The 25,265-nt window shown below is 49.2% G+C and overlaps 1 protein-coding gene across 1 annotated transcript in view; it reads right to left on the bottom strand.

The window, feature by feature from the left end:
• Window positions 1-25,265, bottom strand: part of CCND2 (cyclin D2) — a 48,343-nt gene that overhangs the window by 9,006 nt on the left and 14,072 nt on the right. Inside the window, exon 4 of the mRNA XM_009901463.2 lies at window positions 16,493-16,623. Within this exon, the coding sequence (XP_009899765.1) occupies window positions 16,493-16,623 (131 nt within the window). The remainder of the gene's footprint in view (window positions 1-16,492; window positions 16,624-25,265) is intronic.

Raw genomic sequence — 25,265 nt, 5'->3', positions numbered from 1 at the left:
TAACATCCAGCCTAAACCTCCCCTGGCACAGCCTCAGACTGTGTCCTCTTGTTTTGGGGCTGGTTGCCTGGGAGAAGAGACCAACCCCCACCTGGCTACAACCTCCCTTCAGGTAGTTGTAGACAGCAAGAAGGTCTCCTATGAGGCTTCTATTCTCCAGGCTAAGCAACCCCAGCTCCCTCAGCCTCTCCTCACCTCCAAACCCCTCCCCAGCCTTGTTGCCCTTCTCTGGACACCTTCCAGCATCTCAACATCTTTCCTAAACTGAGGGGCCCAGAACTGGACACAGGACTCCAGGTGTGGCCTGACCAGTGCTGAGCCCAGGGGCAGAATGACTTCCCCTGCAACAGAGGGACTTGGCAATTCCTTCAGAATGTTGCTGGGTTGCCTTTGTTGGTTTATGTAAGAAAGTTTTTCAAAGTGTGTGTCACATGGGCCCACTTCCCCATTCCTCTCTCTGGTCTAGTAGCCTTTATGATTAAAATAGCTCAGGTACTTTCCATTCCATAGTTTTATTTTGACTTCAGCATGTGCAGAGCTAAAAAGGCCATTAACTTTGGGGGTTCTGGTGGTTGTTGTTGGGATATTTTTTTTTCCTGAGCCTTTTCATCCCCAGGTGATTTTACAAGCACACCTGAAATGCATCTGAGTGTGTCTGAGGAGGAGTACTCTCGTGGCTGTGATGGAAATGCTGGCAGTGCAAATGACTGGAAGGAAGAATCAGCAGCACTGGGGCAAGGCTCTGCTGCCTCCTCAAGTCAGTAATGTTTGAACATTTCAATTTCCATTCATGACAAGAAAGCTCAAACACTCACAAAGTGTTTTACAACTAAGATCCTGCAGAGTGTTACAGATAATTAATTTCCTGGAACTTTTCAGCACCTCCATAATAAATGTGCCCAGTACTGCCCCCCCAGATTCAAGCTTTAAAATATCCACACTGCACTGGCAAACTGTTAAGGGAAAAAAATCCCACTCAACTCCACCAACAAGCACTTCTTCTGCACTGGTAATCACTGGAATTTTCAGTTCTGCTCTGATGTCTAGGGCTGCCTCACTGTGACCCATGCAGCCTGTTGCTAGAGATTTACTGAGTGCCTGGTGAGGCTGCATCTGGAATATTGCATCCAGTTCTGGGCCCCTCAGTTCAAGAAGGACCTCAGGGAACTGCTTGAAAGAGTCCAGCACAGAGCCACAAAGCTGCTGAAGGCAGTGGAATATCTCCTTGACAGGCTGAGGGAGCTGGGGCTCTTTAGCTTGGAGCAGAGGAGTCTGAGGGGTGACCTCATTCCTGTTGATAAAGATGTGCAGGGCAGTGTTAGGAGGATGGAGCCAGGCTCTGCTCAGGGATGTCCAATGACAGGACAAGGGGCAATGGGGGCAAGCTGGAGCAGAGGAGGTTCCAGGTAAACATAAGGAGGGTGACAGAGCCCTGGAGCAGGCTGCCCAGGGAGGTTGTGGAGTCTCCTTCTCTGGAGACATTCAAAACCCAATTACACTGTGTTCCAGTGTGACCTGATTTAGAAGATCCTGCCCTGGCAGGGGGGTTGGACTGGATGATCTTTCGAGGTCCCTTCCAGCCCCTAACATTTTGTGTGATTCTGTGTAAACACCTGCAGGCCATCTGCTCCACCTTGCATGATCACGAGGGGAGTGATTCAATTACTTTCTTCTTAGAAAAGGAGAAGGTATTGCAAGGTAGAGCTCTTTCAGCAGCTTGGCTTGAGTTTCTGCCACAGACTTGATCTAGCCATTTGCAAAGTCCTCCTTGACGTCCCATCCAAACTGAAGCTGACAGACAGTACCTTTCAGATGAGAATGGTACCTGGGGGTACTGGTTGACAGCAGCTGAACATGAGCCAGCAGTGTGCCCAAGTGGCCAAGAAGGCCAATGGCATCCTGGCCAGCATCACGAATAGTGTGGCCAGCAGGAGCAGGGAGGACATTCTGCCCTGGACTCAGCACTGGTTAGGCCACACCTTGAGTCCTGTGTCCAGTTCTGGGCCCCTCAGTTTAGGAAAGATGTTGAGATGCTGGAAGGTGTCCAGAGAAGGGCAACAAAGCTGGGGAGGGGTTTGGAGCACAGCCCTGTGAGGAGAGGCTGAGGGAGCTGGGGTTGCTTAGCCTGGAGAAGAGGAGGCTCAGGGCAGACCTTATTGCTCTCTATGACTACCTGAAGGGAGGTTGTAGCTGAGTGTGGGTTGGTCTCTTCTCCCAGGCAACCAGCAGCAGAACAAGAGGAAACAGTCTGAAGCTGTGCCAGGGGAGGTTTAGGCTGGAAGTTAGGAAGAAGTTCTTCCCAGAAAGAGAGACTGGCCATTGGAATGTGCTGCCCAGGGAGGTGGTGGAGTCACCATCACTGGAGTGTTTAGGAAGAGCCTGGATGAGGCACTTGGTGCCATGGTTTAGTTGATTAAATGGTGTTGGGTGATAGGTTGGACTTAATGATCTCAAAGGTCTTTTCCAACCTGGTTAATTCTGTATTCTCTATCAGATCCTACCACAACTGAGAGGCAGTACACCATCTTCTCTACAAAGAACAGTATCACTCCTCTCAAATACAGACAGTGGAGGGCTATCACAAGAAGGCAAACTACATCAGCCATGCATCCTTTTATCCTTTCTCCATTTTGAATCAGTTCATAGCTTCTGTGACCTCAGGGTACTGCAGTTGTTTTTTTTCATTGCACCTACTCCCAACTCAGCAACTGCTCCAAACCAGATTTAAACCTCCAAATTCATTTCACAGCCAGGCAGGGACAGAAAAAAAACACATAGTGCACCCCTGTATCCTGATCATGCAACACCCAGGTGTGCTAGAAGTGAGGAACTTAGCTCCACAGTGCCTCAGGGCACTGTTTTTTGTACTTCTGTTTATAGATTCCCCTTCTGCATCTCAGTTTCAGTCTTTCCTGGGAGAAGAAATAAGAAAGCTCACCCCACAAACCCCTCCTAATGTTTGTCTGTTTATCAAAAACTGAATTTAGGGAAACATCTGGGTGCATGGAAACTGGGCTGAGGCTTGCAGGCATCCAGGTTTGGCCCATCCACAACAGCACTCATTTGGGATTGGTCCAGAGAGAATGTGCTAGGGACAGCATTTAAGGAATCAGAGAATCAACAAGGTTGGAAAAGACCTCGAAGATCATCAAGTCCAACCTGTCACCCAAGACCTCATGACCACTAGGACCAGACTAGACTGGTTGACAGCAGCTAGACCTACTAGACTAGGAAGAAACCAAAGACTGAATAATTACTATTTAGCTAGGCTCCATTTTAATTCTTCTACATTGAAATACTGCTTAAGCCTTGACAAGATCTTGGCCTTATGGTGAGGTGTTGTGCATCAGCAACCAAGGATTAAATACATTTCTCAAGGGCTTTCCAAGGCCAAGCCACAACCCTACTCTCCCTTTACAACCAGCAGCAGAAGAGTGACACCAGGTTAGTTGTGTGCAATGTATGAATACAGAAGACCCAAAACACTGAGCTGCAGCTCTACCAGATACTTCTTGATGCTCCTGCATTTCCTGACCATATTTAGGAGCCTGGATCCAAACCCTGAGGGCTGTGCTGAGTGCTCGAAGTACCGAAGCTGGGAATGCCACAGAAACCTTCTGGCACTTTTGTGTTAAAGGCTGGCTGGTTTCCCACAGATACATGAATTACTTCACAAATTATTTACTAATGCCTCTGATCTCTTCCTCTTTCTTAAAAGTAACTGCAAAGAGAAAACCAGAAAACACCATTTTATCTTATTTCTTTTCAGGTGCAGGCCCTGGCATGATAAACAGAAAGGATGCTGGAGATACTCAGTGACTAATACTCCTCACTGGTGACCACAGAATCACAGAATGTGGGGGGTTGGAAGGGACCTTGAAAGATGACATCCAGTCCAACCCTCCTGCCAGAGCAGGATCACCTAAAGTAGGTCACACAGGAACACATCCAGGGAGGGGGTTGAATGTCTCCAAGAAGGAGACTCCACAGCCTCTGTAGGCAGCTGCTCCAGAGCTCTGTCACCCTCACAGTGCTTTCCCTTATGTTCACATGGAGCCTCCTCTGCTCCAGCTTGCACCCACTGCCCCTTGTCCTATCACTGGACAGAATCACAGAAACATTCAGGTAGGAAAAGACCCTCAGGATCACCAAGTCCAATCAGGAACCCTACTCTACAAGGGTCACCCCTGAACCATAGCCCCAAGCTCCACAGCCAAACCACCTTTAAACACATCCAGGATTGGTGACTCAACCAGCTTCCTGGGCAGCACATTCCAATGCCTGACCACTCTTGCCCTGAAAAAATGTTTCCTAAGGTCCAGTCTAAACCTCCCCAGTGGCAGCTTGAGGCCATTTCCTCTTGTTCTATCACTAATTACCTCTGGGAAGACACCAGCACCAACCTCTCCACAGTCTCTTTTCAGGTAGCTGTAGAGAGCCTTGAGGTCTCCCCTCAGCCTCCTCTTTTCCAAACTAAACAGTCCCAGCTCCTTCAGTCAGTCCTTGTAAGATTTATTCTCCAGTGGACTTCGCTGAGCAGAGCCTGGCTCCATCTTGCTGACACTCAACCTTCACATCTTCATAGACAGGAATGAGGTGACCCCTCAGGCTCCTCTTCTCCAAGCTGAAGAACCCCAGCTCCCTCAGCCTTTCTCCATAAGGGAAGTGCTCCACTGCCTTAATCACCTGATGTATGCATTGCTTGGATATCTAAATCAGACATGCATCAAAGAATTGGGATCTAGATAGATTCCAGCATGGAATGTGCCATCTGCACTCCTAGGTACAAAACCCAGCTGGATTCCCCTCCACTGGTTCACATTGAAGCCCCAATTCAGACCTCTCCAAAGGTCACGCTTCACTGTTGACATAAACAGGGATTCCTTCCCAAAGCAGATCCTTCCTGTGCCAAGCACTGGCCTTCAGCTCACTGCTGTTCTCCAAAACAAGAGCCTCAGGAGCTGCTGTGGGAATATTCATTCCCCTTTACTGTATCTTGGCGATCTCACATCTCACCGAGGCCGTTTAAAAACAGCACTATTTCCCCTCCTGATTGTGTCTATTTTTGCCACTGCAATAAAGGGCACCAATTACAGATCTGTGGCTGTGGCTCTGTTTTTCCATCTGCAAGTGCAAAAAAAAAAAAAGCAGTAATGTCCAGTTTCACAGGGCATTGCATGCAGACTAACCAGGACAGCATGAATCCCAGGAGGTTCGACAGGACCAAGTACAAGGTCCTGCATCTGTGTCGGGGCGATGCTGAGCACTGATACAGGCTGGGCAGGGACTGGCTTGAGAGCAGCCCTGAAGAAAAGGACCTAGGGGTGTTGGTGGATGAGAAGCTTTAAGACCAGGCTGGATGAGGCTCTGGCCAGCCTGATCTAGTGTGGGGTGTCCCTGCCCATGCCAGGGGGGTTGGAACTAGGTGATCCTTGTGGTCCCTTCCAACCCTGACTGATACTATGATACTAAGCTCAACATGAGCCAGCAGTGAGCACTGGCAGCCCAGAAAACAAATCCCATCCTGGGCTGCATCAAGAGAAGCACAGCCAGCAGGTCAAGGGAGGTGATTCTCCCCCTCTACTCTACTCTGGTGAGGCCCCAGCTGGAGTACTGTGTCCAGTTCTGGAGCCCCTAGTACAGGAAGGATCTGGAGGTGCTGGAACATGTCCAGAGAAGGGTCACGATCAGTGGGCTGGAGCTGCTTTCCTGTGAGGACAGACTGAGGGAGTTGGGGCTGCTCAGTTTTTAGAGGAGAAGATTCCGAGGAGACCTAATTGTGGCCTTCCAGTATCTGAAGGGGGCTACAAGAAAGCTGGGGAGGGACTTTTGAGGGTGTCAGGGAGTGACAGGACTAGGGGGAATGGAACAAAACTAGAAATGGGTGGATTCAGATTAGATGTTAGGAAGAAGTTCTTCCCCAGGAGGGTGGTGAGACACTGGCACAGGTTGCCCAGGGAGGTGGTGGAAGCCTCATCCCTGGAGGTTTTTAAGGCCAGGCTGGATGTGGCTGTGAGCAACCTGCTGTAGTGTGAGGTGTCCCTGCCCATGGCAGCAGGGTTGGAACTAAATGATCCTTGAGGTCCCTTCCAACCCTGACAATTCCAGGATTCTATAAAATGAAAAAACCCCAACAATGTAGCACAGATGAGATGCAAGAACACAATCTCTCAGATGCCTAACATTAAACACCTGAGAGATGGCAGAGTTTTCCTCTTCTATCACTTGGTCTTTTCAGCACTTTCAGTAGTGTGCTGTCTAGATTTCAGTTCCACTGTTTGCTTCAACAGTGAAGTTTGTTGGTTTCCTGTTGCTCCTGTGGACATTTCTCATAGCAACAGGAAAGAGGGCAGTGTTGTCAGAACTGGAAAAAGTGAGAGTAAAGACAAAACACTGGCAGGGTGATCCAGGGGCAGATGCCATGCCCTGAAATCACACTCCCTGCTTCATGAGACTTGAGATTTCAAGCTGCTAACCTCTGCCTACCAGGTATAGTTTGCAGCTATGAAAAGCTGTGATTTTAGCCTGCCTGCATTTAGTGAAAGAGGGGACTTCAAAAAAGCTGTGATGACCTGCCTGCATTATGCAAAGCTGTAAGAGCTGAGCAAGCATGCCCTGCCAGAGGTCCAGGGCAAGTCTGTACCCAGACTGGACATGTGCAGGCAGTGTGAGCTGGTAGCCCAGAAGGCAAATCACATCCTGAGCTGCGTCACAAGATGTGTTGCAAGCAGATCCAGAGAGGTAGTTCTGCCTCTTTGCTCTGCTCTGGTGAGACCTCACCTGGAGTACTGTGTACAGCTCTGGAGCCCTTAATATAGCAAGGACATGGAGCTGGTGGAGAGGGTCCAGAGGAGGGCCATGAAAATGATCACGGGGTTGGATCACCTCTGCTATGAGGACAGGCTGAGGGAGCAGGGGGTGGAGAAGACTCCTGGGAGACCTAATTGCAGCCTCCTAGTACCTGAAGGGACCTCCAAAAAGGATGGAGAGAGACTATTTGCAAAGGCCAGCAGTGACAGGCTGAGTGGCAATGGCTTCAACCTAGAGAAGAACAGCTTTAGATTGGATGTTAGGAACAGATTCTTTACTGTGAGGGTGGTGGAACACTGGAACAGGTTGCCCAGGAAGGTGGTTGAGACCTGACGGGCAGCGTGATCTAGTTGGGGACATCTCTGCTGACTGCGGGGAGGTCAGATTGGATGACCCTTAGGATAGGATAGGATAGGATAGGATAGGATAGGATAGGATGGGATAGGATAGGATAGGATAGGATAGGATAGGATAGGATAGGATAGGATAGGATAGGATAGGATAGGATAGGATAGGATGGGATGGAATAGGATAGGATGGGATGGGATGAGATTGAATTAACCAGGTTGGAAAACACCTTTGAGATCATCCAGTCCAGTCCAACCTATCACCCAACACCATCTAATCAACTAAACCATGGCACCAAGCACCCCATCCAGTCTCTTCCTAGGGATGGTGACTCCACCACCTCCCTGAAATTAAGCTGACAAGAACAGATACTACACTTGATCTTGGAGGTCCCTTCCAGCCCGGCCCATGCTAGGATTCTGTGAGTATCTCTGGCTGAGCCCTCAGCTCCTCCAGCAGTGGTGCTGGTGGGGCTGTGGAGCCGCTTCCTCGGGGGCCTGGCTCGCCCGGCGGCCCGGCCCGGGCTTGCATTTATGAATGGATCTGACGGAACTCCACCATGAGCCCGCGGTGTAACTGCATCACCCCATTGTTGCTACACACGCACAGCACTCACTGGGGAACAAAAAGCTGAATGAAGCTGAGCAGCTGCCAACTCAGGCAAAAGACAACTTAGGAAACTATCTCATTTTTCCTTTCTCTCGCAGGCTATTTTGTCCTGTTGTTTCCTTGCATACAAAATGCGGTCTGCAACAAATAAGGCAGGGTAAGATACAGCGAGTCCTGTTGCTGGGTTCCAAAACCTCAGGCCCTGGGATGGCTACAAAGGAGGGGATAAATGGTGGTATGTGTCTGGAGGGGCAATATTCAAAGGCTATCTGTTCAAGATAGGTTTCCATGATTTTGTGCTGTGGCTGAACAGTGAACTGAATTTGTGAGCGTTATCTGGGGGCTCAGCTGGCCTCTGTAGTTAACACAGAACAAATTAACCAGGTTGGAAAAGACCTTCCAGATCATCAAGTCCAACCTGGGGAGGGACTTCTTTGGATATCAGGTAGTGATAGGACTAGGGGGTATGGAATGAAGCTGGAGGTGGGGAGATTCAGGCTGGAGGTGAGGAGGAAGTTCTTCACCATGAGAGTGGTGAAGCTTCTGGAATGGGTTGTCCAGGGAGGTGGTTGAGGCCCCAGCCCTGGAGGTGTTTAAGACCAGGCTGGATGAGGCTCTGGCCAGCCTGATCTAGTGTGGGGTGTCCCTGCCCATGGCAGGGGGGTTGGAAGTAGATGATCCTTGTGGTCCCTTCCAACCCTGACTGATTCTATGATTCAATCAACCCTCCTGGATGCATTCCAATGTAATCTGGTGGAGGTGATCCAGCTCTGGCAAGGGGGTTGGACTGGATGATCTTTTGAGGCTCACCTTTCATTCTGTGGTTCTGTGACAGAGAAATGGGTGATTTTTGACACCTGATTTTGTACATAAACCCAAAGATGGGACCCACAGTGGAACTGCTACAACTGGTATGGATTATAATCCCTGTGGGGATCCACAGGGCACTGAAGTATAGAATAGAATTAACCAGGTTGGAAGAGAACTTTTGAGAGTCCAACCTATCACCCAACACCATCTAATCAACTAAACCATGGCACCAAGAGCCTCATCCAGGCTCTTCTTAAACACCTCCAGTGATGGTTACTCCACCACCTCCCTGGGCAGCACATTCCAATGGCCAGTCTCTTTCTGGGAAGAATTTCTTCCTAACATCCAGCCTAAACCTCCCCTGATGCAGCTTGAGGCTGTGTCTTCTTGTTCTGGTGATGGTTGCCTGGGAGAAGAGACCAAACCCCCACCCAGCTACAACCTCCCTTCAGGGAGTTGTAGAGAGCAATAAGGTCTCCTCTGAGCCTCTGCTTCTCCAGGCTAAACACCCACAGCTCCCTCAGCCATAGTGGTTCTGATCATCATCTCTGTGTAGCTATCTGCAGGGATCTTTATGCAAAGACCTTGGGATAAAAAAAACCCCAAACAACACAAAAAATTAGACATAACCCCCCCCCAGTACTGACATATGTAGCACATTTAAGTGGAGATATTTTAAGTGCCATTTATTGTGGCTCTAGTCTTATAACAGCCTGACTGCACATTTTCAAGGGCTCCCAGCCAGCTGTTTTGACAAGACTTTATGAAAAGCTTGGTTCCTTTTTTCCTCTCTACATCAGGCCCTTAAATCTGCTTTGGATTGTCAAACCCACTCCATACACACCGCTTCCCATCTGGCAACAGACTTTTAAAAAGGCCTTGTGACCACATCCAAGCCTACATGTTGCCTCCACCTGAAAACCTTTCCCTGCTGTTGATGCTGAGGAGGACAAACCCTTCTGTCATACAATCACAGAATTAGAATCATAGAATTGTCAGGGTTAGAAGGAACCTCAAGGATCACCTAGTTCCAACCCCCTCTTCCATAGGCAGGGACACCTCACACTAGAGCAGGTTGCTCAGATCCAGCCTGGCCAGGGAAGAGGCTTCCACCACCTCCCTGAGCAACCTGTGCCAGTCTCTCACCACCCTCATGGGGAACAACTTCTTCCTGACATCCAGCCTCAATCTTCACACCTCCAGCTTCATTCCATTCCCCCTAGTCCTATCACTACCTGATATCCTAAGAAGTCCCTCCCCAGCTTTCTTGTAGGCCCCCTTCAGATACTGGAAGGCCACAAGGGCTCCTCAGAGCCTCTTCTCCAGACAGAACAACCCCAACTCCCTCAGTCTGTCTCCACAGGAGAGCAGCTCCAGCCCTCTGATCATCCTCCTGGCCCTTCTCTGGACATGTTCCAGCACCTCCAGATCTTTCTTGTAATGAGGGCTCCAGATGCAGATGCAACCTTGAGAGCCAGCCTTTAGGAAGAAGATGGTCCCTACACACACACAACCCTTACTACCCACACAGGGAACTTGGCTGGCCTTTCTGGTGGCCACAATGGCTACTAACCAACTTGCTTTGGGATCTAACCCTGCCAGCTTTTGTCAGTTGTGTAAGCCATTGTGAACACATTTCTCACATGAGATAGCCATTTCTATGTTTCAGTGCACTCAGCCTCCCAGTTGGAAGGGACCTCTGGAGGCCACCCAACACAACCTTCTGCTTTAAGTAGGGTTGTGTGCCTAATTCTGACAACAGTCTGATCCAAGGTGCTTTGTAGCAGGTAAAGACCTCATCTGGCTCACCCTACAGTAGTTTCTTGAGCTCCTCAGACAGCCACACATATTTCTCCTTCACAAGGAGATCTAGGGTATCAGAGAATGGGAAGGCTTAGGACAGACTTAAAGACAGACTCAAGGGAGATGCCAGCAGTAACTTGACCAGGGCATGCATGCTCTGCACGTGATGTATGAGAAAGCTCCCAGGCATGGCCAGAGAAGCAGTTTTCAGACTCATGAGCTGCCACACTGAATGGCCAGATGCTCTTCCAGGAGTTAAGGAGATAGATTTGCCTGACACAGGCCTGTGGCAAGGCAGAATATTGATTGCAAGGTGTCCAAATGTGCCTGGCCCATTCAGCTGTCCTTCCTCACATCCCACAGTTGTACGCAGTGGAGATGCTTGCATCCTCCTCTGAAGCATCTGGCTCCATCAGGAACAGGATGCTGCACACACTGGAGTGCTGCTCTGGGATGCTATGGAAATTCCTGACTTCCCCAGTTGTTTATTTTTCCATTGCAATGACCCACCAGGAGATGTACAGGGAGCTCAGCAGCTTCCTGTGAGTAGGTCTGTTAACTCCTTCCTCACCAGCCTCTCCTCTTCAAACAAGGCCAAAGGAAACAGTCCCAGCCTCTGTAAGCTACCCTGATGCTACAGAGCTGTGTGAAGCTTTGGGACAATAACAATCAGAAACAGCAGTTCAGATTTACCACACAGAGGTACTTTGATCAACCAGGCTGGACAGATGGGCAGAGTCCAAGGGCAGGAGATTTAACACATCTAAGTGCCAGGTTCTACACATTGGCCACAGCAACCCCATGCAGAGCTACAGGCTGGGGTCAGAGTGGCTGGAGAGCAGCCAGGCAGAAAGGGACCTGGGGTACTGGTTGATAGTAGGCTGAACATGAGCCTGCAGTGTGCCCAGGAAGCCAAGAAGGCCAATGGCATCCTGACCTCTATCAGGAATAGTGTGGCCAGCAGGAGCAGGGAAGTCATTTTGCTCTGTACTCAGCACTCCTTTCAGGTAGTTGTAGGGAGAATACTCAGCACTGGTTAGGCCACACCTTGAGTCCTGTGTCCAGTTCTGGGCCCCTCAATTCAAGAAAGATGTTGAGATGGTGGAAGGTGTCCAGAGAAGGGCAACAAAGCTGGGGAGGGGTTTGGAGCACAGCCCTGTGAGGAGAGGCTGAGGGAGCTGGGGTTGCTTAGCCTGGAGAAAAGGAGGCTGAGGGGAGACCTTCTTGCTGTCTACAACTACCTGAAAGGAGCTTGCAGCCAGGTGGGGATTGGTCTCTTCTCCCAGGCAACCAGCACCAGAACAAGAAGACACAGCCTCAAGCTGCACCAGGGGAGATTTAGGCTGGAGGTTAGGAAGAAGTTCTTCCCAGAAAGAGAGATTGGCCATTGGAATGTGCTGCCCAGGGAGGTGGTGGAGTCACCATCACTGGAGGTGTTTAGGAAGAGCCTGGATGGGGTGCTTGGTGCCATGGTTTAGTTGATCAGATGGTGTTGGGTGATAGGTTGGACTGGATGATCTCGAAGGTCTTTTCCAGCCTGGTTAATTCTATTCTACTCCACTCCATTCCATTCCATAGACTGCTGAGCTTCTCAGTTTCTCCAAGAGCAGATCCCTGGTGTTTATTTTGGTGGGTGGAAGGGGTAACTAAACCAAGGTTTGCATGGCCTTGTGGTCACTGTCTCTTCAGACTGTGATTCAACCTTCACCAAGGAGCCTAGGACAGCTCTTTATCAGAAGTAATCATTATCCCTAGGGTGACACTGGCAGAGTGTCTTGTGCTAGCTCATCCAAAGCCTGGAGGGCTGCTTTGGATCTATCTTAGCATAGCTGACAGCAGTGTTTTTGTGAAGTGAACATTTGTTGGTGGGTTGGTTGCTTACCCAAGAGCTGGGTTCTAAAATATATTATATAAATATGTTAAGAATGAATTAAAACCCCAAACCAATAACATATTGTGGGGCTGATTCTTAAATGAAACATCAACTCAAAATGGTACAGCACTAAATGCCAAACTCCAGTTTCAGTTAAACCACTTCAAATCTAAAGTAACTCCATAGCTATCAGCCTTCCTAGCAAACACCACCCTCAAATCATCATTAGAAAGCAGCAAAAGGTTCAGAGAAGCTCACTGCATTTCAGCTGCATCAGGATTTCATTACCTTTCTCTATTTTCCTCTGTTTGAAACCTTGAAGCTGAAATTTTTCATGCTTCACCTCAGCAACACTTTTTGGAAAGCCAATGAGGAAAGTCTCATTATCTGTTTACACACACCAAGCCAGCATGCTGAGGGAGGTGATTCTCCCCCTCTGCTCCACTCTGGTGAGACCCCACCTGCAGTACTGCATCCAGTTCTGGAGCCTCTATTGCAGGAAGAATCTGGAGGTGCTGGAACATGCTCAGAGAAGGGCCACAAAGATGAGCAGAGGGCTGGAGCTCCTCTCCTATGAGGACAGACTGAGGGAGTTGGGGCTGTTCAGTCTGGAGAAGAGAAGGCTCTGAGGAAACCTCATTGTGGCCTTCCAGTATCTGCAGGGGGCTACAAGAAAGCTGGGGAGGGACTTTTCAGGGTGTCAGGGAGTGACAGGACTAGGGGGAATGGAGCAAAACTAGCAATGGGTAGATTCAGATTGGATGTTAGGAAGAAGTTCTTCCCCAGGAGGGTGGTGAGACACTGGCACAGGTTGCCCAGGGAGGTGGTGGAAGCCTCATCCCTGGAGATTTTTAAGGCCGGGCTGGATGTGGCTGTGAGCAACCTGCTCTAGTGTGAGGTGTCCCTGCCCATAGCAGGGAGGTTGGAACTAGATGATCCTTGAGGGCCCTTCCAACCTTAACAATTCTATGATTCTGTGAAAAGGAAAAGAAGCCCTTGAGACCCTCCAGTGGGGAAGGACACTCCTCCAGCTCTCTACTATTCCCTGCGAGCTACCAGGAGCAATGAGGTGGGGAGGGCAAGAGTTTTTTTTCGTCTTCAAAGCTGTAATTTCTGTGAGTTCCCTCTCTTCACCACATGATGCTGCTGAATCCTAGGACCTCTTATTTCTTCCTCTTTCCTAACCTCCCCTTTGAAAACAAAGTCATTCACACAACGATGATGAATTAATTGTGTCCCTGCAGGAATAGCTCTCGGGCATCAGAAATTAGGAAGTGAAAGAACTGAAGCTGTTCATTCAACTTTAATTAAAGCCCCAGCACAAAATACATTACAATAGTCTTTACTCTTCATTAACACAGCCCGGGGCTAACTCTTGCACAACCTAGCCACCATATTTTTTTTTGGCCCAACAATACAATTTAAGGATGAAGCTTATTACTACAACTGTCCCCTACTTCCCTGAGACCCTATTTTCAGTTGCTTATCTCTCTCTCTCTCTCAACATTTAATATGTGGGATGAAAGTTTCCAGCCCTCATCCCTTTTGCTTTTTTTTCCCCAGTGCAAGAGCCACAGAAGAAGCTTTCTACTAAAATATTTCCCCCCCATTTCCAAACAGCTGGTCAATGAAAAATACATTTTGTTTTGCCCAAGTTCAACATTCTGCTCACTTCTGGTTGGGCTGAGACCTCAAGCCCTGTAGAAGACAGACTTTGAGTTAAGGCCACCTTTGCTGCAACAGTGGGGACACCCTGAAACAAAGGACAGCACCCCCACCTTCTGCAAAACCAGCCACAAATCCAGGCTGGGTGCAGAGTGGGTGGAGAGCAGCTCTGAAGAAAGAGACTTGGGGGTGCTGAGTGATAAGAAGCTCCCCATGAGCCAGCACTGCCCTCATGCAGCACAGAAGGCAGCTGTGTGCTGGGCTGCATCCAGAGGAGTGCAGCCAACAGGGTAAGAGAGGGGATTCTGCCCCTTTGCTCTGCTTAAGACCTCACTTCAAATACTGCATCCAGTTCTGGTGTCCCCAGCATAAGGACATGGAGCTGCTGGAGTGAGTCCAGAGGAGGCCACAAAGATGATTCAAGGGCTGGAGCACCTCTGCTGTGAGGATAGGCTGAGGGAGCTGGGGGTGTTCAGCCTAGAGAAGATGCTGGGGGGACCTTAGAGCTGCCTTCCAATCCCTGTCTAGCAATAGGACCAGTGGGAATGGTTTGAAGCTGAGGGAAAGCAGGGTTAAACTGGATCTTAGGAAGAAGTTCTGCAATATAAGGTTAATGAGACTCAGGAATAGACTGCCCAGGGAGGTTGTGGATGCCTCCTCCTTGGGGGTGTTCAATGCCAGGCTGGATGAAGCCTTGAGCAGCTGAGTCTGGTTGAGAGGTGTCCCTGCCCATGGCAAGGGAGGTTGGAGTAGATGCCCACCAAATCCACTCTATCACTCCCCTTCTGAAACAGACAAGGGAGAGGGAAACAAGAGTACTGAATCTGGTTCTGGAGCCTCTATTACAGGAAGGATCTGGAGGTGATGGAAGATGTCTAGAGAAGGGCCATGAGGATGAGCAGAGGGATGGAGCTCCTCTCCTATGAGGGCAGACTGAGGGAGTTGGGGCTTTTCAGTCTGGAGAAGAGAAGGCTCTGAGGAGACCTCACTGGGGCCTTCCAGTATCTGAAGGGGGCTACAAGAAAGCTGGGGAGGGACTTTTCAGGGTGTCAGGGAGTGATAGGACTAGGGGGAATGGATCCAAGATAGAGGAGGGGAGATTTAGATAGATGGTATGAAGAAGTTCTTCCCCATGAGGGTGGTGAGATACTGGCACAGGTTGCCCAAGGAGGTGGTGGAAACCTCACCCCTGGAGGTTTTTAAGGCCAGGCTGGATGTGGCTGTGAGCACCCTGCTCTAGTGTGAGGTGTTTGGAACTGGATGATCTTTGAGGTCCATTCCACCCCTGACAATTCTATGATTCTGGGACAATCCTGTGAAGGGCCCCCTTGGGTCAAGACAAATGCAATTTAATAAGGCAAAAGCAAAGGCCACAGCTGTTCTTCTCCACTTCCCACCAGCAGATGCTGTCCGGGAAGCAGGGCTTCAATGCACAGAGTGGATGCTCCAGAGTACAAACACCATCAACAAATGTCCTCACACTCCCTTCTTTCCCTCAGTTTTCATATGTGAGCTGGCATCATAGGGTATGGAATCCCCCTCTGGTCAGTTTGGGTCAGCTGGCCCAGCTGAGTCCTCTCTCAAGACCTTGCCCACCCCTCAGCCTATTCTTTGCAGGGAAGTATGTTGGCAGAGCACAGCCTTGGTGCTGCACAAGCACTTCTCAGCAGTAGCCAAAACACAGCACTGTGGAAGATGCTAACTCCACCTCAGCCAAACCCAAGCCATTTCATTGCTGCCAAACAAGTCAAGCTTCACAGGGGATGAAACTTCTCATTACCCACAGACCAAACAGTTTGGATTTGCTTTCCCTGCAGTGTCCCCCCTGACATAGGGGAGCAGCAAGAGAGGCACCACCCCTGGGGGAAGGCAGCCTCAGTGCTCCTTTCAGTCCCACCTGCCTTCTGCTGAGACTGCCACACATAGCTGTGAGGTTTGGGTTTTATTGGTGTCCCCACGGTCTGTTGAACCCAGACCAGAAAACTCACTTTGGCCTGAGTGTGAGCACCACTGAAATGCTGCTGGATTCACCACTCCTTGCTGGCAGGACATTCTGATAGCCAAAAAATGCACTTCAGGCAGTGAGCTTGGCCAAGTTATAGACAAAAGCTACCTGCCTCACACAGTGCCAGTGCTGGAGGACCAGTTCATTATTCACCTTCTTCAAGGCAAGGATTTTGATGTGATATCTCAATGAGGGCCAGAAGAGCAGTTCCAAGGTTAAGAACAGAGGACAGGTGCTGTGTACGTTATGCCCCAGGGGATGCCATCTGCCTGCTAGTCCCGTCACCTGGGGTGGTACCCAAGGTGGCTCCCCACTATAGCATATCTGGGTGGGCAGAGCAGGTTCTCCCCACCAAGCTGCTGACCAAAGTGTGAATGAAAACTGATCCTGACAGGCCAAGAAGCTTTGGACATTCAAACCATCACAACCCAGGCGCCGGGTCCACGCGGGCAAACCTCTCACTCCAGAAGCATCCCCCTCTTTTGCTCCACTGGGCTCTCAGGAGCAGGCTGGGTTTGACAGGCCAGTTCTCCACCAACAAAAAGAGAAGAGGAACGTGGGACACTCACCACATCTGTGTTTGTGATCTTGGCCAGGAGGTCTGTGAGGCTGTCCCCGTCATCGAGCTGAAGGCCACAGATGGCTGCTCCCACACTTCCAGTTGCTATCATTGACGGTGGGTACATGGCAAAGTTAAAGTCTGCAAGAACAGATCTGGGAATTAGTCCAAGCCCAGACCAGAAAAGCTGCAAAACATCAGAGGCAAGCAACATAAAAAAAAACAAAAAAAAAAAGAAAAGAAAAAGAAAAAGAAAAAGGCACACCCAAGAATAAAGGAAAAAAAAACCTGGGAAGCAGAAGAAAGGGAAAAGTGCCACTCTTTTTTTGGGGGGTCTGGTGCAGCTCATTAGTCACACTGCTCATCACGAGCAGTCAAAGGAGGGGGTAACAGATCTGCAAATTAAAATGGAAATGCAGTTCAGTCTTTTATTCTCACTGATGCATAAAGCAAACCTGGACAATTTTTGTTGTTGTTGTTGTTGTTTTTTAATAGTCTTGCCTTCCTTTTAAAGAAAAAAGGGAAAAAAGAGAAGAAGGAGGCTGGCTGTCGTTTGTGTCAGAAATTTGGGTCTCGGTCATGTTTAGAGCTCTCTGGAGGAGCAGAAAAACTAAGTGGGATAAGGCATCACAAAGGCCCAAACTGAGACTTTCAGTCACGTCAAGTTTTAAAGACTTAATTAACTTGAACATTTAAAGGCCTGCCCAGGAAAGAGAGTTTTTTAATTGGCAGTTCATCTTTGCCACCTTTGCAATTAGGAAGTGAGAGCACTTACAGCCCACAGCTACGGAACCAGAGGAAAAAGCAGTGGTCACGTTTGTCCTTACTCCTCTTAATAAACAGATTGAAACCACATTTCAAACCTTGCTCTCTTACACACACAAACACATCTTGGAGAGGCCAGAAGAGGAATGAAAATAACACTGTGACCTTTTTAAGACAGTTTGATGGTGTATGAGGCTGCCCCAGCATCACAGACATACGGTTTGTCAGCATGTCTCATTAAATATCATTCAATCAGTATCTGGGTCGGGGCAATCCCAAGCACTGATACAGGCTGGGCAGGGAGGTTGCTGGTGGATGAGAAGCTCAACATGAGCCAGCAGTGTGCACCTGCAGCCCAGAAAGCCAATCCCATCCTGGGCTGCATCAAGAGAAGCAGAGCCAGCAGGGCAAGGGAGGTGATTCTCCCCCTCTGCTCCACTCTGGTGAGACCCCACCTGGAGTAGCGCGTCCAGTTCTGAAGCCCCTATTACAGGAAAGATCTGGAGGTGCTGGAGTGTGTACAGAGAAGGACCACGAGTATGATCAGAGGGCTGGAGCTCCTCTCCTATGAGGACAGGCTTGAAAGATTTGGGGCTGTTCAGTCTGGAGAGGAAAAGGCTCCAAGAAGATCTTGTGGCCCTCCAGTATCTGAATGGGGCTACAGGAAAGCTGGAAAGGGACTTTTTAGGGTGTCAAGGTAGTAATAGGACTGGGGGGAATGGAGCAAAACTAGAAACGGGTAGATTCAGACTGGATATTAGGAAGAAGTTCTTCCCCATGAGCATGGTGAGACACTGGAACAGGTTGCCCAGAGAGGTGGTAGAAGCTTCATCCCTGGAGGTTTTTAAGGGCAGGCTGAATGTGGCTCTGGGCAACCTGATCTAGTGTGAAGTGTCCCTGCCCATGGCAGGGAGGTTGCAACTAGATGATCCTTGAGGTCCCTTCCAACCCTGACAATTCCATGATTCTATTTCCCAATCTCCTGGGTTACTGATATCCTTCTAAGATGAAACTTGGTTTGCAAGTTTTTTGATCCCACAAGAACTCATTCACAAACTCTTCTGTACCAGTTGGGAGAACGGAAGGTAGTAAAGGAAACCCAAGTAATACTTAGTGAAAAACAAACCACAATCAATACCTACAGTCTGTTTATAGAAACAGATTGTCATGGGTCTGTTAAGGGCAGATCCTGCATCCTCTCTGCTCAGCTAACACAGGTTCTGTAACTCTGTTGATGTCTGCTCAAGTTTTAGACATGTGCAGAGTTGTTTCTAGCCTCCTAGACACTGAGCTGGCAAATACTTGAACATGTCCAGAGGAGGGCAACGAGGCTGGGGAGAGGCCTTGAGCACAGCCCTACGAGGAGAGGCTGAGGGAGCTGGGGTTGCTTAGCCTGGAGAAGAGGAGGCTCAGGGGAGACCTTCTTGCTCTCTACAACTACCTGAAGGGAGGTTGGAGCCAGGAGGATGTTGGTCTCTTCTCCCAGGCAACCACCAACACAAGAGGACACAGTCTCAAGCTGTGCCAGGGGAAGTTTAGGCTAGGGGTGAGGAGAAAGTTCTTCCCAGAGACAGTTGTTGGCTATTGGAATGTGCTGCCCAGGGAAGTGGTGGAGTCACCATCCCTGGAGGTGTTTAAGAGGCGACTGGACGTGGCACTTGGTGCCACGGTTTAGTAGTCATGAGGTCTGTGATGACAGGTTGGATTTTATGATCTTTCAGGTCTTTTCTAACCTTATTGATGCTGTGAGCTGTGGAGGTGGCATGCACTTCTCCAGGCTACAAAATGTCCCGGGAGGAAAAGAGGGGTGCTGTCCCTGGAGGTGTTTAAGACCAGGCTGGATGAGGCTCTGGCCAGCCTGATCTAGTGTGGGGTGTCCCTGCCCGTGGCAGGGGGGTTGGAACTAGATGATCCTTGTGGTCCCTTCCAACCCTGACTGATACTAAGAATGACACTAAGAAGCAGTCAGGTAAGAATGGACTCAGATCACATCCTTCATCCAGACTGGAGGTAGAATGTTAGAAGTGGGGATTAAAAAGGAGGAGCTGAAGCCCTGATCCCAGGCTAATGGGATTTTTTTTAGACCTTATCATTGTTTTGTTTTTACATCCAATGGCAATTTATTTACATTCTATCACTTTCTGTTCAAGATCTGTGGGAATTTTTCTAAGCACAGCCTGAAACTACCACAGATGGATTTGTGTCTCTCACAAAGTTACCAGAAGATGAGCACCTGCAAGGCCACTGCTGAAGCCCACTGGCCTTCCCACCAGGTTGAGCTCAGCAGGCACAGACTTACAGAATTGTTAGGGTTGAAAGGGACTTCAAGGATCATCTAGTTCCAGCCCCCCTGCCATGGACAACAGACTCCCACAAATGCTGCTGAAAGAGCAAAATCCCACTGACTGAAGCAATTAATATGGACTATCATCATTATGAAAACAATTAATTATGCACTATTGCAAGAATCCACTGCAAACTGGAAAGCTGGTGATCTTGGAAATGAAGTCACATTGCCCTGACTGAAGAGTGAGTTGCCAAAAGAGCCTTGGCCTCTATTTATCAGTGCATGCAACAGCCCTGAGGATGCTGATCCCTGTCAACGTAACAGGAACTGCTGTTTGATGATCAAAACTTCTTTCACATCTACCTTAGGTGGATTTATAAACATGCATGAGAGGACTAGCCTGTAAATGGATGAAGAGGGGAAATCAGTAAGGCTTCCTGAAACATAGCACATGCAGTGCTCACAAAGCCTGCCCCATCCCCAATGTGGCTGCACTTCTCATCAGGGACCTTTATAGGGTGTCAGGTAGTCACAGGACTAGGGGGAATGGATGCAAGCCAGAAGTTCTTCACCATGAGGGTGGTGAGGCACTGGAACAGGTTGCCCAGGGAGGTGGTGAAAGCCCCATCCCTGGAAATGTTTAAGGCCAGGCTGGATGTGGCTCTGGGCAACCTGATCTAGTGGAAAGTGTCCCTGCCCATGGCAGGGAGGGTGGAATTAGAGGATCCTTGAGGGCTCTTTTGACCCTGACAACTCTGTGATGCTATGATCAGGCCAGACCTCAAAAGCAGGCAACAAATACAGTGGGATTTTATGCCCTCAAAACAAGCATTTTGCCTCTCTCCTTACTCACTGCTATTGACAGGAGGCCCCAGGACTCAATTCTGGGTGACCACTGCAGTAGTTCATTCCTTTGGGTTGATCTGGGAGCTAGTGGCTCCACAGAAGAAGTGTGATTGCTGGGCCACCAGTTTACAAAGCCCAACACAAAGAGCAGGAATGGTTAAAGAACTCTGGTAAGGAGAGGTTTCCATTAAGGCTGCTCATGTTTGTGTGCTTGTGTCAGTGTCCAGAGACTCTTCCTGCTCCACAGAGCAGATAACAAATAGCAGTACAATTTAAGAATGTTCAAACCTTTCTGGAAGAGACCTTGCTCTGATCTACACAGTCATCAGCAACCCCACTAATTGATTTAGGAAAGGGATAAATTACAACAGTCAGTTTCTCCCCTTGCATGCACTGCATTTGCTTGGGTTTGTGAATCCCGTGTGCTTGCATTGGCATGCATCAGGCTGGACTTTGGCCAACGTGGCCCTAAGTTGGGAGGGCACCTCCTGCATTTAATCTTTGGACTTACCAAGACATCTCCCAGTTACACACAGCAATTACAGCTGGCAACAGACCTTCCATAGTTTACCCCTTCTCCTCTTGAGTTTTGGGGGAAATATAGTAAAAAGGTGATGTGAAACCTCTCAAACTCTGGCAGTGCTTGGACAGTCACTACAGGACCTACAAAGCAGTGGGTGAAACCCAAAACCCACTCCCTCCCACTCATCATTTGAGCCAGCAGCAGGGAGAATGGACCCACATGGAGGCCCAAATGGACCCACACCATTATATGTGGTCACTGAATCCTCACAGGAGCAGCTTCCCCCAGCCCCGAGCGGCTGGTGGACAGATCCAAGCAACAGGGAGCTCCCCATGTCTTCCACTCAAGGCTCAGCGCTGGCCAGACAGCATGGGCTGAGTGAAGGAGAGACAGTTCCAGCCTGCCCTCTGAACTTCCTGCCCTCCTGGGGGCTTGCACCAAGACCTTCACATCATCTGAACGCCGGTCTTCTCGCGGTTGATTTTAGACCTGCTCCCAGAAACCATCTTCCTAGGAAGCCGAATAAAAGAGCCACAGTGCCCCTGCCAACTAGCACTGCTGTAGGTCTGCTTCCACGTGGGGTCACATGAGAACATTTCTATGCCCAATAACCTTGTTAGCTCCCTTAATGTCATTCACGATGCAAATGAGACAGCGAGCGAATGGCCAGAGGCCCAGAAGCGACTAAAGCTCCGCATCCAGAAAGCCTTACATCGCCTCTAGCCCTAAACTAACTTCCCTCCATCACGAGCGCCATAAACTTGGCTATCAAAGCTACACATGCCCGGCCTTTGTTGTGCAACAGGCAGCGATTTGTATCACTGCCTTCTATTTTTAGCATATTAATTAACTACTGCAACTGGTGAGGCAAAGTGCCTCCAACTGGAGAGTGTGGCACCATTGTCTGAAGTCATCACCTCATCTCGCGCCTATTGAAAATCATGGCAGTGACCCTCCTGCTGATATGAATTTAACCTGACATGCCCACAAAGGGGTGTGTGGGGGCGGGGGGTGGCGCACCAATTCTCCTGCACATGGTTCCCCACATCACCCTGGACCCTATTAGCGTGGAAAGAGCTGGCTGAAAGAAAAGAAGCCACATTGTGCCGGGCCACCTAGAGGGTTGAATAGAAAAGGGCTGAGGAAAAGAGCAGGCAAGGGGGAATAAAGGCCGCGATTAACATATTTCCATATTCATAGAATCATGGAATTGTTAGGCTTGGAAGGGACCTCAAAGGATCATCTAGTTCCAACTCCCCCTCTTCCATGGGCAGAGACACCTCACACTACATCAGGTTGCTCACAGCCACATCCAACCTGGCCTGAAAAACCTCCAGGGATGAGGCTTCCACCACCTCCCTGGGCAACCTGTGCCAGTGTCTCACCACCCTCATGGGGAAGAACTTCTTCCTAACATCCAGTCTGAATCTCCCCATTTCTAGTTTTGTTCCACTCCCCCTAGCCCTATCACTCCCTCACACCCTCAAAAGTCCCTTCCCAGCTTTCTTGTAGCCCCCTTCAGATACTGGAAGGCCACAAAAACTATGTGAAATGTTTGTCAAGGTGCAGGGGAAGGATAAACATAAAGTGCTGTGTCTGAGGGGATGCAGAATCCCCCTCTGAACCTATTACCTTGCACTGAGAGATTCAAACCAAGCTTTTTTTTTTTTGTTTTTAATGTGTTATTTTCAATTATAAACCTCCATACCTCTGCTTTCCCCAGGACAACCAAGTCCCAGCATCCTCACTCAGTTTTCAATCAGGTTAAAACTGCTCCCAGGGTCAGGTCAAAAGCTTGCCCTGAGATTTTAAGGGGAAAAAAATTCTAAATAAAAGGGAAAGAATCCAAAGATGACAGGCTGAGAGAGTTGGGGCAATGCAGTCTAGAGAGGAGAAGGCTCTGAGGAGACCTCATTGTGGCCTTCCAGTATCTGAAGTGGGCCTAAAAGAAAGCAGGAGAGGGACTTTTTAGGGTGCTGGGGAGTGATAGGACTAGGGGGAATGGATCCAAGCTAGAGGAAGAGTTAGGAAGAAGTTCTTCCCCATGAGGGTGGTGAGAGACTGGAACAGGTTGCCCAGGGAGGTGGTGGAAGCCTCATCCCTGGAGGTTTTGAAGGCCGGGCTGGATGTGGCTCTGGGCAGCCTGACCTAGTGTGAGGTGTCCCTGCCCATGGCAGGGGGGTTGGAACTGGATGATCCTTTGAGGTCCCTTCCAACCCTGACAATTCCATGATTCTATGAACCTATGTGAAGCTGAACCAGGGGTTTTTATGTCAGATTCTTTTTGGAGATGATGAAACCTGAAATAGAGAGGAACACTTACAAAAAAGCATCCTGTTCTGGACACCTGAAGAAAGGCTACAAACTTAGTCCTGCTTTTGGACATAAGTGCAACCTTGGTTAAGGGGCACCCAGCACTGGCACCAAAGGCACAGCTCTATCTCTAACTTTGTTGTGGTTTATGCAATCCCATGTGCAAGTACAGAATGAGTCTTCTTGAAAGTCAGAGGAGGAGCCCAACAGCATGAAACCTAGGAGAATTTGAACACAAATAAATACAAAGGAAAATACTGGTTTCTTATACAGCAGGACTTGTTTTACGTTCTATTCCCAAACAATGAACACTAGAAACTGTCCCATCTCTATTCTGGTACCACCTTTTTCCTAAAGGACCTTAAAACCAAGAGACCATCCCTGCACAAGTCCACTGACTTCAGTGTTAGGAAGAGAAAATAATGAGACCAGAAAGGTGCCCTCTGAAAGACAGCTGCCTCTGGACCAGCTGGTTGGAGTCATCAAGCAACTTCAGGGTACCTTGAATCAGCACCCAGCTTTCAGGTGGGATGGAGCTCACACAGTCAGGGTGCATGCATGTGCTGAGGTGATTCTCCCCCTCTATTCCACTCTGGTGAGACCCCACCTGGAATACTGTGTCCAGTTCTGGAGCCCCTAGTACAGGAAGGATCTGGAGGGGCTGGAGTGGGTACAGAGAAGGACCACAAGGATGATCAGAGGGCTGGAGCTCCTCTCCTATGAGGACAGGCTGAGGGAGTTGGGGTTGTTCAGTCTGGAGAAGAAAAGGCTCTGAGGAGACCTCATTGTGGCCTTCCAGTATCTGAAGGGGGCTACAAGAAAGCTGGGGAGGGACTTTTGAGGGTGTCAGGGAGTGATAGGACTGGGGGGAATGGAACAAAGCTAGAAATGAGTAGATTCAGACTGGATGTTAGGAAGAAGTTGTTCCCCATGAGGGTGGTGAGACACTGGCACAGGTTGCCCAGGGAGGTGGTGGAAGCCTCATCCCTGGAGGTTTTTAAGGCCAGGCTGGATGTGGCTGTGAGCAACCTGATGTAGTGTGAGGTGTCTCTGCCCATGGAAGAGGGGGGTTGTGACTGGCTGGTCCTTGAGATCCCTTCCAACCCTACCAATTCTATGGTTCTGTGATCTTGCTGCCAGCCCGGCACATCATCTATGGTCAAGTTCTCGGACTCCACGCCAAGCTGTCTTGCTGGCTCTCTCCCGATCCAGCGGACTTCACTACCTCTCAGCCAGGAAAATGCAAGTTTGACAGTTAGTCTGAAGCAGGAGGGAACTGGACACAGGAACCCAGAGAGGTCCTGCAAGGGGAAGCAGTCCTCACTCCCAGCCAATGAATGAAAACTGGCGGTAGGAAAAGAGCAGTGACAAACACCCAGGCTGAACGTGCTCAGCGTGCCAAAGCCAGGTGGGCTGGGACCAGATGATCTTTCAGGTCCCTTCCAACCTCATCCATTCTATGAATCTACCTTCTTTAGTGACCCTTATTAATGCTCTGGCTGCTGGGTGAGGGGTTTTTTAACAGCCCACTTTCATGTCTATAACTTAACAGAGGTTTATCTTCCGAGGTGAAAACGGAGAATCGGAAACCGCTGCCTTGAGGAATGGGGGGCAGGAAGGAGAATTTTACCACCATCAGGAGAACAGAATCATGACAATCACCAATACCAGCTTATAAAATTATTTAGATCATGGTCAAATGTCATCCAGCCTAAAACTTCAACCAGCCAATGAACACAAGCATGGATCTGCCTTTAAGCAGCTGAGTTTTAAAGGTCGGTCTAAGGAAAACAATGCAAAGAGTGAATTTCCTTCATGCCTGTTTTGATCCACATGCAGTTCCAGTGTCAGTATCCTATTTTTTCTCTCTCAAAAGCAGTTGGTTTTTAACTGCATTGCCCATTTTTTTCCCTCTTGCTGTCATATTTCTACAAGACACTCCAATTCCACACCCCCCCCCCATGTTAACTATTTCTGCTTTTAAAGGCAAAACCAGATGGCTCCTCAGCATGGCAGCGCCAAGGATGACCAGACAAGAAACTGTCAAGT

The sequence above is a fragment of the Dryobates pubescens genome, chromosome Z (assembly GCF_014839835.1).
Source record: "Dryobates pubescens isolate bDryPub1 chromosome Z, bDryPub1.pri, whole genome shotgun sequence".
NCBI classification, from domain to species: Eukaryota; Metazoa; Chordata; class Aves; order Piciformes; family Picidae; genus Dryobates; species Dryobates pubescens.
Note: the sequence above shows the minus strand (reverse complement) of the source record. Positions and strands in the feature narration are given on the sequence as shown.